The sequence below is a fragment of the Xenopus tropicalis genome, chromosome 6, assembly GCF_000004195.4.
Source record: "Xenopus tropicalis strain Nigerian chromosome 6, UCB_Xtro_10.0, whole genome shotgun sequence".
Taxonomy (NCBI): Eukaryota; Metazoa; Chordata; class Amphibia; order Anura; family Pipidae; genus Xenopus; species Xenopus tropicalis.
Window position 1 is genome coordinate 100,106,207 of NC_030682.2, and position 19,146 is coordinate 100,125,352.

Sequence of the window (19,146 nt, forward strand, 5' to 3'; positions counted from 1 at the left end):
ATCAAGGTGTGTATTTTTGTCACTCCTCCTCAGCTTAAATCAGTTTTGTTTAGAGCGATGAGTGATTCAGATTTTCACCATTGTTTTAGAACTTATTACACTCAGCTTCACATTCCTTTTATAGCTTGATCGAATGCACATTTTACTCAGTGTATATTGTACCAAAAATGACACTTTCTGGCTTGCTAAAATATGAAAGCAGAGAAATCGAAGTATCCTTGCACAACTGTATACAGGTATCGGATCCGGGAAACCCATTATCCAAAAAGTTCTGAATTACGGAAAGGCCATCTCCCATACACTCCATTTTAATCAAATAATTAACATTTTTAAAAATGGTGATAATATATAATGCATATTACACTACAGGTATGGGACCTGTTATCCAGAATGCTCGGGACCTGGGGTATTCCAGATAAGGGGTCTTTCTGTAATTTGGATCTCCCACCTTAAGTCTACTAAAAAAATTATTTAAACATTTAATAAATCCAATAGGATTGTTTTGCATCCAATAACGATTATTTATTATATCTTAATAGGGATCAAGTACAAGGTACTGTTTTATTATTACAGAGAAAAAGGAAATCAGTTTTAAAATTCTGAATTATTTGATTAAAATGGAGTCTATGGGAGACAGACTTTCCGTAATTCAGAGCTTTCTGGATTTCCGGATAATGGATCCCATACCTGTATTACCATGGATATTAGAAGTCTGTTACCATATAAAGCCACAAGGCTACAGGCCGAGTTATGAAAGGAACTCTGAGTATCACTGATGTAATATAAGGAAAAATGTACTGTAAATTGTAGGGATATTAAAAGTCACTGAAGGGTTCTGTGACAATGTGATCAGTAGGCTTTGTATGTTACACATATTTATAAATATATATTTTACAAGATATTTAAGACTTTTGTTTATTATTTAGTGAGTAATTGTAAAATAAAAGGATATTTATTTTCTGTAACCACAAGGGTGAACGCCAAATTCTTTTATACAGCTCATGGCACTCTAAGGTGACTTATACTTATATTTTACAATAGGGAGTACATTACATTATTATTACTTGTTTCAATTAGTTGTGTCATCACTAAACATGGTTCATAAGGATATCATTTATAGGATATTCATGGGTCTTGTATGTTATAAGAATATAATATATATTCTATACTTTGGTGTATTGTAAAATAGATTGGATAGCTGCCATGGTTAATGTAAAAGATATGGTTAAATGCTTTAAATGACTTTACATTTCTTCAGACAAAGTAATTAAGGAAAAGGGTTGTCTATTTCCCCTTTTTTTAAAATAACTCATTTATTCATACCCTCCCTTTGTTACAAGTGCTTGTGGGGAGAAATGTATGTTAAAGAGTATGAGTTGTAGTTTCACTACCCGGTTTCCCCTTTTTGGTTATCTTGAGACATGATGAATTTTAAGGCAATGACACACAGAAAGGTTTGTGCCAGCGTTAAGAAATTTCTACCACCTGCTACAAATCTCCCTGAAAATGCCTTGCCATGGAATAACATTGAGATTGCTGTGAGTAATATGTTTTACTCATGACAATCCTATTGTTAATCTATGGCAAAGCATTTTCAGGGAGATTTGTAGCCAGCGGTAGCACTGGAAAACTATATAATAACTGCAACCTCGCACTTTCAGTGCACAACTGTTTTATATCATGACAGCAAATGCAACCACTACAATTACAATTATTGCAATTATTGCCAGACAGAGAAGGGTCCAAGGACCCATTAACCGGCATGTGTTTTTTTGGAGGAAAACAGTGCACCCAGAATAAACTTCTACAGATATGAAAAAAAATACTATTTTCTGAGTTCTTTGGTGTTATAAGCAGTGACTAGAGTTATTAACTGATAGACAGGTCCACAAGAAAATTGAAATGTTATTATGAGCCACACTGAGTAAGGCAACAAATATAGCAAATACATTCAGTATGATAAATATACTACATTTATTAACAGATATTACATTCAAATATATTGTTTTCGGTAGATATGCAGTAAAACATATGGTTTTTTTTTTACATAATTGTCTTTACTCATGTGTCTGAAGTACAAATAACATCTCATTTATATCCTCTAGTTCAGTCCCTCTAGTGGCAAAATTGCTATGAAAAAATGGCAGGATGCCTGCCAAGCAATAACTTTCAAACTACATACAAACGGAGAACCCTTGTCTCAAGCCTGCAAAAAAAGCCATACAAATCATGTGAAATGTGTTCATTGAAATGTGTCTTTAAAATTCCTTTAGCAACACTAGGGTTGTTTTTTTGCCATTAATTCTTCATGCACCTTAGACAATTCCAGGAAGAAGATTGCAAAGAGTTTTGTCCCCTGAATGTAATTAGATCTGCACAAAAGAAAGAAGAATTCAGTTAACTACTCAAAACAGCTTAGCAATTGACCTTCATTTTTTATGATTTTAGAATAACTAGCAATCCTTCTTTACCTCTTTCTAGTGTGCAATTAAAAAGGCTATCTGGTTGTCAGGGTCACTGACCCCAACAATTAAACAACAGACTGACTGTGAGGCAGTTTGTGTTCCCTTATTTGTACCCTCACTATTATACAAAAATGCATGATTTATTTGGTACTTCTGGGACCTGAGCATCTGGCTAGGATACTGTGCATGCACTTGTCCTGTGGGGATGTGGGGGGCTAAAGTCACCAATGACACTTAAAGGCACATTTATCAAAAATTTAGATGCAGAATTTTTTCTCTATTTTAGTTTTTTTCTCAAATGGCGCTTCCGTAAACCCAAATTTGAATTTGCAATTTTTGCCCCCCAAAAATTAATTTTGGTAAAAACTCAAAATTGAATGCTGAGAAATCTGCACCCTATTGTTTGAAGTAAGCAAATTGTAATAGTAAGCTGTCAAGGTCTGATTACTATATATTGCTCCAATAGAGAAATAACATAAATATTCATAGTACTATCCAAATCTGTACCGATGAAAAACATGGGCATATTTATCAAAAAATGGAATAGAGCTTGCCAGGGGTGCCCAGAAGAGAATTCTGGCACAATTTAATAGGCCTCTTATTATGGGTTATGTTCATAAGCGCAGTTGCTCTACCGCACTTTTCCCTGCAGTGAGTTGCTTGTTAAAGGAGAAGTACACCCCCCCAGGTATAAAAGCCCCCTTAACTGGCCTGCATCAACCCCCCTCATCTCTCCCTTTTCGCATAGCCTGTAACTTTAAAAACTGGCCCTATAGAAAAACCCAAGCTAAAAAAACAGCAGCACAGCAGCGTACCTGGGCGCCATCTTTCGTTTAATAGAATATGCTTTGGATCTCACTGCCAATACGGACCCTGCTTGAGCATGCACAGTTGAAGCTGATTTCCGGCTAGCCTCAACTGCGCATGCTCCTGTAGGTCCGTATCGCCAGTGAGACCCGAAGCATATTCTATTGAACAGAGAATGGCACCCAGGTATGCTGCTCTGCTTTTTTAGGTTAGGTTATTCTGTAGGGCCAGTTTTTAAAGTTACAGGCTGTGCGAGAAGGGAGAGGTGAGAGGGGGTCGATGCAGGCCAGTTATGTGGGCTTTTATACCTGGTGGGGGTGTAGTTCTCCTTTAAACAACTTTCATTAAATGTACTTGTACCAAAATGCGCTCTGTACACTTCCATATAGTTATGCTTGGTGCTTCTGAATGCTTCCTACCTTCTTTTCCAAATCAAGCGCTGCTGCACCCATTTTGGAAGGGGAACCCTGGAGCTACTGCCACCTCCTGACCAGGCCATAGCTCTCAAGTTCCCTTGAGTTCAACGTCACTTATATGGGTTATGTAAGGACAGGTTTATATGAAGTGTTTAACCTTTACATGAAACAATGTAAGATATTATGCAAAGTAGTGCAGTTTTGGAAATTAATATTTGTTAATTAGGTACTCGTGACAATTTCTATTTTGTTTTTGGCAAAAAACTGCAGGCGTAGCTTTCTTGCCCATTACTTTACTAATACAGTCTGAGGAAGTGAATATTATCTTACTCCTACCTGCTTATCTTCTCATGTTGGGAGTGCTCCCCATCATCTGCACCACCAATAGGAAGCATCATAACACTCTTTTTGGTCAAGTCCTGGAATATTCTGGCCAGTGGAATAGTTGAACCATCTCGGATCATATCAGGTGGCACTCCAAATACTGGATAAAAAGTAGTAGCATCAAATAAATAAATTGTAACATAATAGCATTTGATAAAAGGCAGTAATGGGGTTATGTAATAAAAGGCACAAGATGAGCTAATCTGTCCCGTTTTGCTTCGCCATAAAATTTGCCAAACAGCAAGAAAATTCGCGGAACAGCGAAAAATTTGTGAAACGCATTTGTCGCGCAATTGTTTTTTTGTTGCCCGCGTCTATTTTTTTGTCACTGCCGCGGCCAATTTGACGCGCAGCAAAAAAAAAATTTCTGTGCGACGGATTTTCCACGGCAAATTTTCACTGAAGTTTCGCAAAACAATTTGCCAATGGCGAAATGCGGAAATTCACTGCAAATCCATGCCTGCCGAAAAAATTCGCTCATCACTAGGCACAAGTTTGCTCAAAAGCAGTAACCCATAGTAACCAATCAGTAAGTAAAGTTTTCTGGTCATCTGTTTAAAAGCAAATATCTTATTGATTTCTAAGTTTTATTGCTCCCATATTACATATGGGGGCAAGCCTGCCCAGGTGCAGTAACAAATAGCATCCACAACATGCTTGTTTTTAAATACCATAGCTAACCATTAAATGCTACCTCCTGATTGGCAGCTATGGGTGATTAGAACTGTAGCAAACTTTGCCATGTATTACATATTACATACATGGTCTTAATTTTACACACATTTTAGTACAAAACATTTATACACATGTTTCTATACACAAGCCATTTATTTATGCACCTTACTGTATGTGAATGTTAATTGTGCAAGGTCAGATACAGCGAGTGTTTTTAGGTAGAGGGAAATTAGCAAAATGGCATGAACATGACAATGAACCAGATACAGAAAATAGGCATAGGTTCAGCTTAAAATGTTCCTATATTTTGAATTGTATATGGTCCTGGCATTCGGATGGCACAAAGTGCCCATGGATACAGAACCTTAGATTGAACAAATCCATTTTCTTGCACTAAATGCACTTAATGTAAATAAATTACATTGAAGATGAAAACAAATACATTTCCTGTGTTCTTTCATATACATTTCGTTTTTAAAGTGCCAGTGCCATAGGTGTATTAAAGATGAGGTGTAGGCATTGAAGTTCAGGGCCATATACAATCTGTTTCCCATGGTTTGTCTTTTTTTATGGCATTTAACTAATTTAGTCAAGAATGGTTTTTTTTGTTTGTTTTTTTTTTTTAGGGCTGTGGCAGACGGGGAGACTAGTCGCCCACTACAAATCTCCCTTGTCGCGGGCTACTAATCTCCCCGAAGTACCATCCCACCGGCAAGTATGGAAATGGGATGGCATACGCGGCGCAGCGTTTTCCCCAAAATCGTGGAAGTTTACGCTGAAGGCAACTTCTGCGATTTCGGGGAAATCACACCACCGCGTATGCCATCCCACATACTCGCCGGTGGGATGGTATTTTGAGGAGATTAGTCGCCCGCAATAAGGTAGATTTGTCACGGGCGACTAGTCTCCCCGTCTGCCACAGCCCTTAGTTGGTAAAGCAGAGCTAACAATTGTCAAAGAAATGATAGGATATGATAGGATGTTTCTGTACTTTAAGACTGGTAAACATACATTCAGAACGCCAGATTTGTACATGGAGTCACAACAAATCAGTGCAAAGCTTGGTAAGTGTGCTGTTTTTTTACATGGAGATGCATGGTGATGTGTGGCGAATTGTGTTGCAGTTTTTTCACACTGCATAATAAAAAGACCCCTATGTGTATTTGTAGTGTAGTGTGAAAATGGAACCAAAACAAAAACCAACCTTTTGTAATAGCATTCCTAGCTGCTTCATACTGAGGATCATTGACATCAGCCACCCATGGTGACGCTCCAATTTGCATTGACACTGTTAGTTTATTTGGGCTCTTAAGCTTTGCAAACACATCTTCTAGATGTTTTGTAACCTGGATTAAAAAAAAAAATGTTTACACATACAGAAGCATAACTCCAAATGTATATCCAGTTTGAATTGTAAATGTACAGTAGAGTTAGTAAGCATATAGTGCTGCATATATACAAATATGCATACGATATACAAACTACTAATTTATTATGCAGTAACATATACAATACTTCAGTTAATCATGAATATTTTTGGTATAAATGTCTCCTTTACCTGTTGTTGCACAACTGCGCTCTTCATATCTGGAACTTGGCGAATGGAGAATTTTCCTATTACCTTTGATGGTATAACTGTTTTGCTGCCGGGGCCAGAGAATGCTCCTTCAATTCCATGGATAGTCAGGCTGGGATATCGCCACAGATGCTGAAGTATTTCCTCCTATGTAAAGTAAATTGAAGGTTGTCACATCAATAGCTAGGGTAGTCAGAAATGCCTTACTATATATTCTTATTAAAAGTGTATTTATAGGCTGTTAACAAAGCAGACATACTACAGACAAGGGGGTAATTAGGACTTATTTACTGTTGTTCTGGACAAAAGTGCAAGAGTACTAAAGGGGGCAACATTGGGCCAATTAGAACACATGCTTAATGCAAGAGGGATGCCTATACCCCAACAATAAATATGCAGTGATGGCTAGAAAATGAATGTAGGACCACTTTAAGTAAGTTTACATTGATTCATTTCTGGGGTATTACCTCCTCTGGCTCCTCTGCTTGTAACGTTGGCATTGGCTATGGAGCCATTGTTTCACTGACAGGCTTGCCATAAGGAGGAGGAATAGCCTAATGGTAAAGTGGGTGTAGCCAATCAGATGAGAATCTAAATAAAGAGGAGGGGGATGCAAATATGGCATTGGCATCCATAAAACATTTAAAAACTGGTTACCTTTGTGCTATACAAAAACGTATTCACACCACCATTGTTTTTATGTTCCTCCAAGTCAAAATCTATGTTTTCATACAACCTTCTTTCTTCTTCTGTTAGTGGCGCAACATCGTCACAGATGCCAGGGATGAGGATATGACCAGAAGAATCTATAAGGTTGGCTACACAGAGAAAGTAATGCAGAGAAATCATTACGTATGAAGGGAAACATCAAAGAAGATTTTATATTGTAAACTTAACTCCCGCAGATCTCCCAACAATTATTCAAGTTCTGGTGCTTGGTTGATAAATAAATTATAAAATATCTCAATAGATTTGCTGCCCAATAATATCTAAAGTGACTTGTGCATCAAGTGCTAAGTACCTACAATAGCTAAGAATCAATTCATTATTATAGAGTATCATAATTCATTGACTGTAATAAAGTGTACGTGCCTATAACATTAATTTAATTCACTAACTTAATTCATTAATGTAAAGTGCCAATGCTCCAGTTAATTTTTTTGCCAAATGTAAATATTAGTATAGTAATTAAAAATCAAAAGTTGTTCTTGCAATCTATTCAAACCAAATTTAGGGAATAGGAAATTTATAGAAGGTGGAAATGTCCTCCAAACTACTGTCTAATTAATTGCTATTTAATCTTTGGGTCACCTCAAAGAGAGAGAAGGCAGGATGCCAAAGACTGTGGTCTTGTTTGTTACCTTCCCTGAATCAAATGAGGAGAGCTATCTCACCTTTAAAAACACCACAATGCCTAAAGTTTTATTCCAAAATAGCAGTTATAATGAGGTGGATGGGTAACCGTGTGCCCACACTTAAATTTTGGCAACAACTCATAAATGCGGCCTTACCTCTCATCAAACTAACTTATGAAATCCGTCAATAGACCAGCCAATCTAAAACGTTCCTATAAGAGCAACCAGACTTGGGGGATGTGCTGCACCCACTATAAAGCAATGTAGGCTATATAAGACAATACAGATCAATGAACTGCTTTTGTAACTGGAAAACTATATTATGTACCAACAAATGTATGTTTTGTGTTGTTTATTTTAATTGTTGTAAAACATCAAAAATAAACCTTTAAAAAAAAACCACCACAAATCCAAGGTACCTTGGAGTAAGAGAAAAGAGAACTTAAAGGGAAAATAAAAAGTAAAGCACAGCGAATACCTATATGTTAATCTCTATTTAGAAATTTGTACTTTTACCATATACTCATAGAGAGTGGGTGGTGAATTATAGTGGCCTTGATGTGCTTTACTTTTTATTCTCCCATGATATTCTTTTTCTCTAACTCCAATGTACCTTGGATTTGTGTTACTTTAGGTGAGATAGCTCTCCTCAATTGAGTCAGGGAAGGTAACACATGAGACCTCAGTCCTTGTGGTGTGGTGGTCTTTGTGGTGTTCCAGGGATTAAATAGCAATTAATGAGACAGTAGTATTGGGACATCTCCACCTTCTATGAATTTCCTATTTCCTAACTTTTGATTTTTAATTACTGTAATTATAGTTACATTTGGCAAACAAATTAACTGGAGCACTGGCACCTTACATTAATGAATTAAGAAATTAACTGGAGCACATGCACTTTATTACAGTCAATGAATTATGATACACTATAATAATTGATTCTTAGCTATTGCAGGTACTTTGCACTTGATACGAGTCACTTTAATAATTATTGGGCAGTAAATCTATTGAGATATTTTTATCATTTATTTATCTGCCAAGCACCAGCACTTTCTAATCAATTGAATCATTGTTTGTAGATCTGCGGGGAGTTTCTGAATTTATCTAAATACAATATTAGAAGTAATTTGGAATTTTAATTACAGGGCAGGATAATCTCTTTTTATTAAAGATTTGATATTGTATACTGAGCAATCTGTAGTATGTGAGGTGATTTTAACATCTAATACCAGTACAAAAATCATAACACAACACATGGCATTAATATTATGAAGAAGAAATATGAATAAAAATCTCATTGTGACTGGTACTGCCAAGTCTCTTATTGTTGATATTTGTGAGCAGATTTATCATAGAATGTGAAATAAAGAACTGTGTGAAAATCATTCCTAATTATAAATACGTCATCATTTAATGTTCATGGTTCCAGTTTCTGTGACCTTTGGTGGAATCTTTATGCTTGTCTTATGTAATATGATTCAATAACTCCTGAAAGGAACATGTATATGGGGGAGCTACTCAAAAACCAATAGTAGATTAAATGCATTTGCTCTATACAGAGCTGCCCATTCAAGATGTTTTTATGGGCCCAAGAGATCCATAGACTTTTGTATGGCATAATTATTTTTAAGGGCACCTAACTGCCACAACATATGCCACCATTGGAGCTACAGGATGATAAAGCCCCCTTAGCAACAATAATGTTTCTGATACAGGTGTGACCAGTCGGCCTGTGACCTGGAGCTGCTGCTAGCCACCTATGGAGCCCCCGTGGGCTTTATCTAATGAGCGTCCCTGCTCTACTGTTGCGTTAGAAGTAGTGGGACACTTGAGGGTTGTATCTGCCTTGTCACATTGCTGTTAATGACAATACTGTTTCCTCCACCCAGAAAATGGACTGTTGCCAGCAGCTTTGGTGGGGAAATAGAATTGAGATAGGTGACATTATCTGTAACATGCCATATAATTCTGCTCCGCTGAAACATTTGCATAAGCATTGGCCTGATATAGGCAGTTATAATAATTTTTTTTTTTATTGATATTTGGCATATATTACCTAAGAGGTATACCAGATCCCTCATTGCTTCATGGATGATTCCTCCAAATGTTCCCGAATGTAGATCTTTTGTACCACCTTCCACCTTAACAAAATTTTCATACAGTTATAAAAGTATTTAAACTTTTTGCAAAGTGATACCATTACCAGATTCAAGTAACAATATATAAATATATATGTGTGTGTATGTCATGATGTGTTGAACCCAAATCTGGCTATGACCCTGTGTGCACATCTAATTGTGTTATATGTCTACCAGTGTGAAGTGCAGAGTGCTTGTGGGTACAAGTCAGCCCTGTCTGTACCAAACAGGTGGGTGCAAGGTCGCTCTGCCACCTGCTATAGGGCATATGGTAAGGACAGGGCTTGCTGGTGTTCCCTAACTTGTTTGTCTGAATGACATGCAACTTAGGGGGTAGGATGGGGGACTCATTTATACTTCCATCTGTGGTTGTAGTCATAAATAAGTCCTATTGTCACTGATTATTGCTGCCTATGTGATACTAAAAGTTGTTTCAAGTAGTAAGTTGCAGTAATCTTACTTTTGAAGGGACGATATACCATCTAATCTAATATTTCACAGGGACTCAACATCTCCATGTTGAAGTTAGAGATTTGAGTATCAGTTTCAATTGTTAATGAAGGGGTCAAAAAATAAATTTGGATATCATCAGCACAGTCTGTATTAAATACTACTGCCAGAATTCTCCTCCTCTCTTCCAGGAGAGTTCAGGCCCTTCCCCTGCTAAAGGCCTTATCGTGGCTTCCCATTAAACTAAGAATATCTTACAAACTCCTTCTCTTAACCTTCAAAGCCCTCCATTCCTCTGTTCCCTCACTACATCTCTTCTCTTGTGTCTCCATACGTTCCTGGCCGACTCCTCCGTTCCTCACAGAGCAACCGCTTGGTTGCGCCCCCCACTACTACTGCTGTCTCCCGCCTTAAACCTTTCAGCCTTGCTGCCCCTTACAATTGGAATGCCCTCCCTGATTTCCTCTGGAGAAAATTCTCTAAACTTAAAGACTACCTCTTGGATAACTCGCACAGCACTGATACTTGCCTATTTGTGTCTGTAAGTTACCCTCCCATATAGATTGTAAGCTCTACGGGGCAGGGACCTCATCCTCTTGTGTCTTTGACTCTTAACTTATTGCAGCTGTATCGTGGTTTTATTTGTATTTATTGTTATACTTTGTATTTATCTATTATTATCTTAATAACCACCTTTTTGTATTAAGGTATTCTACTGTACAGCGCTGCGTACCTAAGTAGTGCTTTATAAATAAAGATAAACATACATGCATACATACAAACATACTCTCCCTTTAATATTATGGTAGTTAATGTTGATACTAAGCATATCTCTCTCTAGGGAGCTGTTTAACTCATGCACTTATATTGTAATGTCACCCACTGTGACCTACAGCACTTATATTTGCCTATTTGTGTCTGTAAGTTACCCTCCCATCTAGATTGTAAGCTCTACGGGGCAGGGACCTCCATCCTCTTGTGTCTTTGACTCTTAACTTATTGCAACTGTATCTTGTATTCATTTGTGCTTATTGTAATACTTTGTATTTATCTATTTTAATACCCCTGTTTATATTAATGTATTCTACTGTACAGTGCTGCGTACATAAGTAGCGCTTTATAAATAAAGTTATACATACATACATACATACATACATCCTATTACAATATAATGGGTTATGTAATAAAAGGCACTAAGTAGCATTTACTTGTCACCTGTTTAAATGTGTTACTGCTACTGGGCAAACCTAGTGTCTTTTACATGTGTGGGTAAGTCTGGTCTGACCCTACAGGTGGCATTAGCCTTTTCCATTTCCCACTTAATAGCTTAATGGCTAAAACAGATTTACTGTACAAGCCATGATATCATCACTATAATATAGATGGCTACCTTGACCTAATTCTAGTGAAGGAAATTTTGATGAATTCCCCCTAGATGTTTTCTAAACCAACTCTAACTGAAGCTAATTGTGTAGACACATCAGTAGGTTGACAGATATTATAGTTCACAAACAGTTTAACAGTTACCAAATGGCCTATTAATTACCTCAACAAAGAAGTAGGCACTGCCTCTAGTTCCATATGTCAAAGCAGGTTTTCGGCTTAGCCACAGGTTATCAGATATGACAATATAGTCAACATCAGCAAAAAAACTGGCATTTGCTTTGATAAGATCTTCTAGTCCTGGAGATCCTGTTTCTTCTACTCCTTCGATAATGAACTTTATATTCACTGGGATTTCCTGATAAGGATATCAAAATATTGCAATTATTAATTCAATAATGCACCTTTTTGGAGTGCTGCTGTGTAATTGTTCTAAAATATACAGTTGCAAACTGCTGGCACCCAACTCTTTAAACACTGATGTTGGTATAATCCAGCATCTCTTCACATCTCAAAAGCTATACACATATTGCAGGTGAAAATGGAACAGTACTATTCATTTCATCATACCCAAGCATCAAATGGCACTATGCTTCTAGTACTCCCCAACATAAACTGACACTGCATTGAACAGCGCCTTCACTCGAAGCATACTCAGACATAAAATGGTGGTGTGTCCCTACAACCCCTAGCATGAGCTGTAAATAAATAAATATAATGTCATGGTAAAACTTTATTATGTCACAGTGTCCCCATTGGCAGTTCATTATGTCACAGTGGCTTGAAATAATAATGAGAAAAAAGCTCCATCATGCGGAAAGTGCAGCACCCTGCCTAGGGCTTATAAAGCACTTTTTAGCCAGCATATTTCAGCCTGATTAAACGTGTCTCTAAACGCCTATGCCCGTTCCCATTGGCTTAAATTAGATACTGTACATGTAGAAGTGAGGGTGTAAAATGTTTTTGGTCAAAAATGCTCCATTGAGCAATTTTGGTCTAAAAAGCACTCACGCCTGAATTTCCACGTGTAGCACATTCAAGTGAACTAGAAAGCAGCAGGTATTGGTCAGATGGCTGACCAAAAAAAAATTGTCCTTTTTCAGGAAGTGGTAGGATAACCTTTACATCTGTTCTGGTACCTCTATGTGAGTTGTGTAATGGCGTCCATCCCAGTGCAGAAAGCACACTCATATTGTAAATTGCCTGTTATGGAGGCAACTCAATGTAAAATAGATGCTAAACTGTGAGTTTATTATAATAATTAAAATGCATTTATTTAGATTTACAATTTGTTGCAGTTCAGATATTCACATACATTCAGTGCCTGATAATTAAATGTAATTAAACTATGGGGCTGATTTACTAAGACACGAATTCCGACCGAATTGGAAAAATTCCGATTGGAAAACGAACATTTTGCGACTTTTTCGTATTTTTTGCGATTTTTTCGGCGCCTTTACGACTTTTCGGAAATTATCGCGACTTTTTCGTTACCAATACGATTTGCGCGAAAAAACGCGAGTTTGTCGTAGCCATTCCGAAAGTTGCGATTTTTTCGTAGCGTTAAAACTTGCGCGAAAAGTTGCGCTTTTTTCGTAGCGTTAAAACTTAAAAGGCGCAATGTTTTGCGCAAGTTTTAACACTACGAAAAAATCGCAACTTTTTGCGCAAGTTTTAACGCTACGAAAAAATCGCAACTTTCGGAATGGCTACGAAAAACTTGCGTTTTTCCGCAAAAATCGTATTGGTAACGAAAAAGTTGCGATTATTTTCCGAAAAAATCGCAAAATACCGATCATTACGAAAAAAACGCAATCGGACGCATATGGCCCGTTCGTGAGTAAGTAAATGGGCCCCTAAGTGTGTAATTTGTTTGTGTAACTTACCTGATCCAGAGTTCTGTATGTTTTCACTGCATTTATCCATGCTAGCACAGGGCCTTTATTATCTGTTGCTCCTCTACCATAAAGATTTCCTACATATATAAAAGGTATAGGTTAGAGACCTGATGCTATAGGAACGGGGGGGGGGGGAGGGTCATTATAAAGAGAGTTATAGGGCAATGACAGATGAGGCCTGGCTCATAAGCACTCTAACTTGTCAACAATCTGCAGAAATGATCACAGTTTGTACCTGATTTTGCACTTTGCAACCTGCACATACCATTAATTTCTGTCATATTATAAGGATCAGTTTTCCATCCATCCTCCTTTTTGGCTGGCTGCACATCTACGTGTCCATAAATACAAACAGTTGCTTTAGAAGAATTTTTCCCAAGTTCAGCTAGTATTGCTTTTGGAAAGGGTATACTCCGCCCATCATTTAGCTACAGAATAAATAATGCATAATGTGTTAGACCTGTTTTTTTCCTATTATTTACATACTAATAAATATTTACTGAACTAACTATAAGAGAATTAAATTATTGGTATTGTATCTGTGTGTATTTATTGAATGCATGTTTATTTCATATGGCTGCCGTCATGACACCTAGGGGCCTAGGGGACCTTCAGATGTGTGAAAATTGCACGAAAATTCTTTTCTTGGTCGCACGAAAATATTGTGGTTGTGATCCAAAAGACATGAACTTTTCTTATCCAAACGATCGTAAACAGCAATAAACCTTTCTGGCTTTGAAACTTCAATGCATGATTTTGGAAGCCTTCCATAGGACTAGTATTTGTCTCCCTTTACTCTGTAAACCATGATGTGGCTGCTGGCTTACTGATATCTACAGGGTTAATCAATTTTGGTGCCAAAGGAAAGTGAGCTGACTCCTACAGCCTGCCTGACTTTTGAATTGTTCTGGTGCCTCCTCAGTATTGTGAAATATTGTTGTGCTAAAATAATATTGCTACACAATCAGCATACAACAGATTCCATTGTGAAGTGGAGGCCATACAGAATATGGTACCTCTCCCTGCTGCTTGTGTATTACTTTAACTCTCAGTACTGTTAAATAGTTTTACTATAAATGCTATAACCATCTATTGTAAAAATGTATAAAGATCCCACCTTTTCTTCACCCATATCAACTAAATTCACAGTGGCTCCCAGAGCTTGAAGGCTTTCTGCTGTGATTTCCACCATCTTAGAGAGGTCGCCGCGTAGGAGAGGGTCACTGGAATCACTTGGGATAGCAATCCAATCCTTTAGGTCCTAAGCATATGACAAAAATAACTATGTTAATCTGAACATGAAGAGATACTTTGGGGGAATACTTTCTCATATTTACTAAAAATCACAAGTACGCTGTAATGTGTGAATTTTTTCTTGAGAAGTTACACCATAAAGATGTGGCATATGTGGGATATTATTATGGATAGGATGACATAAATAATGAAATGCAAAATAAATGAATTTGCTGAATTAATTCTTGTGGTCCGAGTACTTTGCACTGGGGAAATATCAGCTGGCAAAAAGATTTGAATGTTCACCAACAGTTAATTTGCCAAAACGTGTTGTACTCTCCTTTTAGTAAATTGCTGACATGGTGGTGAATAGTAGTAGTAAATATGCCCCCAAATTGTATATAATAGGTTACAGTGGAAAGCTTTCTTCTGGAGAGCTCACATCTCTGAGAGCCCCATTGTTCAACAGCTTTTTGCTGTGGGTACTGCCCTTGGTACCCTGTCCTGGGTGCCATTCTCATTCCCCCAACTTACGTAAACCTTTCCCCTACACCTCTCAAACTCTCTACCCTGAAATTAACCCAGGTTCATTTGTACTTTCACCCCTTGCCCTTGATTGTTTCCTTTACCCTTCTCTCCCATGTATCTGCTCTCCCACCACTGACTCCCCATATACTTTAGACCTGTAGTTCTCTAGAAAGAATTGCATCTGAGAAAATGCACATCACTGACTGTAGCTTCTTCCCATCTGTCTGAGAGGAAAATACATTACCCACAACAGATGCTCACATTGTCAGACAAGGATCATTTCAATTCAGAGCATTTTAATGCAATTGCTGCCCAACAGTGCCATCATCTGCCACAGGTAAATTATTTCCCTCTAAAAGGAATAAAATGCAGTTGCACGCAGTAAAGGGCATTTTGATAACCACTGTCAAAACAAGCCATGAACCAGCCATCAAACCCATTGTTATAGCTTTAGCCTAGAGGGTATTCTATTAAAATGAAAAATGATGAGGACCTGATTTATTATTGCTCAGTAGCAATAGTTACAGGGAGCTAGAATTCACACTGATACTGATCAGTCCTGAAAAATAACGGCTTTACTGAGATTTACAGATTATAGTACAGCTGTATAGTGTTAAAAGAGATCCTTTTAGGGGAATATAATAAAAGATGCAACCCATAGCAACCAGTCAGCAGGGAGTATTTATTGGTCAGCTGTTCCACAACAACAACGTGGTGTATTTGCACCATACAGTACATTAGCCCTGAGCCTTACCTGAACAAATTCATCCTGGTGAGTATCAATATAATTAAACAGTTCATCGACTAGTGGCTCAGATCCATGACTTCCATAAGGCACCATTATAAGGTGGATGATGAATACCTAGAAATGAAATAAATACCTTACACACATACACATATAATGTCATTCCCAAGGCACAAAATAGGAACTTAATTAAACCCCCTGTGGCACTCATCTTTGACTTGCCCTTTGAGACAAGATCCGTTTAAAATTTTTGCAATACAAAAAAGTCTTTTTTTTGTATATACACTGTTTGTATAAATCCTTGAAGGGAATAAAGAAAGAAGAGTGGTAAAAGCAAGCATTGTTATGTTACACAGAGAAGTGATGCATTCTCCTCACCCTCTGGCACTAGCACTCTAATGACTAATGTAAGACAGGTTCAGCAGGTATTTAAGGTTACATTTCGCAAACCAAAAAAAAGTAAACCAATGAAATATATTTCTTTACACGGATCAGTATACAGGCCCTGGTTTAAATATGCAGTTATAATATTATTGTTCTATAGGTTCTACCGTGCAGCAGCAGCAGCAAGATGTGGGTACTGGGATCAGCTGGCCCCGTAATCTTCACACACAGTTTTGATTCTGGGAAAGGAAAGGCAGTGGCACTGCGATGTTTTCATTGTGTTTTGTCTCTTAGGAAGGAGTTAAGCTCCCTACATAACAGGTTCTTCAGCTTATTCATGCCACATGGGAATCATCTCAAAACAAACATAGAACTTTCATTGGAGAGATGTTTATCTATGGTGTAAAATAAAGCAAATTTCTTCTTTCATTTATTGGGAAGGTGTACACCCCCTTGAAACCCCACAGGCAGATTGTAAGACACATGTGTGTCCCCATTCCATCTGTATTTCTATGCAATATCACTAATTCTGTGTTATATGATAGTGCTCCAATCACAATACAGGTTGGTGGCTTTTTAACTATTATGTAATCAGGCTGGGCATGATTCACTGTACCACTGATATTTCATATCAATGCATTAATGAAATATATACCAATATGTACATAATGATACTTGGAATGCACAAAAAGATCTATTATTGGCTCACATTGGGGATCCCTGCAAAGCCACTGGCTATGTGACCTGATGTGGTCCTACTGAATCTTAATATGTTCCAACACAGGCTTTGGCAACTACCAGTTATCTTGATACTGTCCGTAGTAAACTTAAGGAAGTTATTAGTGAAAGTTAGACAAGGAAAAAGGAAAGCAAGGTGCTTTGGCAAGTGGATTAGGGAAATGCAACCAGACATTTAGTAGTATATATTTGCAGTGATATGAGGTGACCAGTGTCCAAAACACCACACTTCTTGCTATTGCAAACTGTTCAATTAAAAAATAAATGTGCAAGAGCAGATTCAATCTTTCTTTGATCTTTTGTTCCAATTTCTTCTCTTCTAAAGGTGACAATACACAATCTGCTCATTTGGTAAGGTTACCTAAGGTGAGCAGTATCAGAGCAATCCAGTCGTTTGGCCCTCAGGACAAAAGTTCAAATTACAACGGCAGTAATAGGACCTGTCTGAGCAAGGACCTCATAAAAGAGGATGCAGTCCCGATCCGCCAGGAAAATCAAACCTGGTCGATTGACATCAGGCCAATTTTCGGCCAGATAACGGTCAGGTCGGCCTGTTGGAGGCCCCATACACAGGCAGCTTAAATCTACCTGTGTATAGCTACCTTTAGGGCGAAGACACATGGAGCTACTTAGTAGCAGCTACTTGTCACGGCTACTAAACGCCAGAAAATACCCTGCCATAGACAATACTGAGAATTGCCTCTGCTAAAACACACATAGAGACAATTATCAGAAAATGATCTGCATTGTCTTATAGTAGCCGTGACAAGTAGCTGCTACTAGTAGCTCTGTGTGTCTTCACCCTTAGAGATAGCAAAATGGGAAAATAATCCACAATGAGAGGCTGGGGCTTTAAGAACTAACTTTTTCCCCACTAACTACAATGGAATGCAGTTAGCCCATGGCCTTTGATTGTAATCAGGAAATGTGACTTTGCATGTTATAGCAATGGGCCTGCCCTTCCCTGGAGGTGATGATGCTTGCGATCCAATTATGGTGAAGACCTTTGGTCTCCTTTATAATTCTGTCAGCCTCAGCTTGATTATGTGGGGATAATGAGCCTCCTTTTGTAAAACATTAGGATATTATATGTCACTGGGGAGGTCCATGATCACATAAAGGCACAAGGCTGCAGGCCAATTGCTTTAATACAGGTCATGGAACTTCCTGTACAGGAGGTACATTCTTTTTTAAAATACACAAGTTTCAGTGAGTCATGTGACACAAATAACATTGAGAAGCACCTATTATAACTGATAATATCACTAACCATTTATGAGGATATAATGTACAGGAAATGTTGTATTATAAACATTGCATTCAATAATAGTACAGTTATAGGACCCATTATCCAGAATGCTCGGGACCAAGGGTATTCCGGATAAGGGGTCTTTCCGTAATTTGCATCTCAACACCTTAAGTCTACTAAAAAATAAATAAAACATTAATTAAACCCAATAGGGTTGCTTTGCATCCAATAAGGATTATTTATATCTTAGTTGGGATCAATTCCAAGGTACCGTTTTATTTCTACATAGAAAAAGGAAATCAGTTTTACAATTCTGAATTATTTGATTATAATGGAGTCTATGGGAGACGGGCTTTCCGTAATTCGGAGCTTTCTGGATAATGGGTTTCCGGATAAGGGGTCCGATACCTGTACCATGTACATATCATATTAAATTCCATTGCAAAATCAGTGCCTAGGCACAAGTAGAGAATGCTAATCATTTTGTTTTGACTTGTTTAAAATTAGGGTCTAGTGACCTATAGCAACCATTCTTAAAATTGCAATATGTAAAGAAGTTATGCTACAACACTTTGGTAAGTAATCTAGACACATAAATGTGCGCTGTTTAATTACATAGTATTACTATTACTACTTCTATCCATCCCCAACTCTGGAAATCCATTAACAGACATTTTCTACATACAAATCAGTTATTCCTATACCAGACCACCCACTACCCT

General features: G+C 37.7%; 1 protein-coding gene across 1 annotated transcript; it reads right to left on the minus strand.

The window, feature by feature from the left end:
* Positions 1 to 1,955: 1,955 nt before the first annotated feature.
* Positions 1,956 to 16,170, minus strand: cndp1 (carnosine dipeptidase 1 (metallopeptidase M20 family); the record flags this gene model as incomplete). The annotated part of the gene is given in 11 exon segments (NM_001113922.1): positions 1,956 to 2,372; positions 4,025 to 4,172; positions 5,952 to 6,093; positions 6,306 to 6,470; positions 6,981 to 7,141; positions 9,735 to 9,819; positions 11,813 to 12,007; positions 13,536 to 13,624; positions 13,813 to 13,975; positions 14,665 to 14,808; positions 16,063 to 16,170. Coding segments are annotated over 11 exon segments (1,473 nt in total). The 3' UTR covers positions 1,956 to 2,278.
* Between the last annotated feature and the right edge of the window lie 2,976 nt (positions 16,171 to 19,146).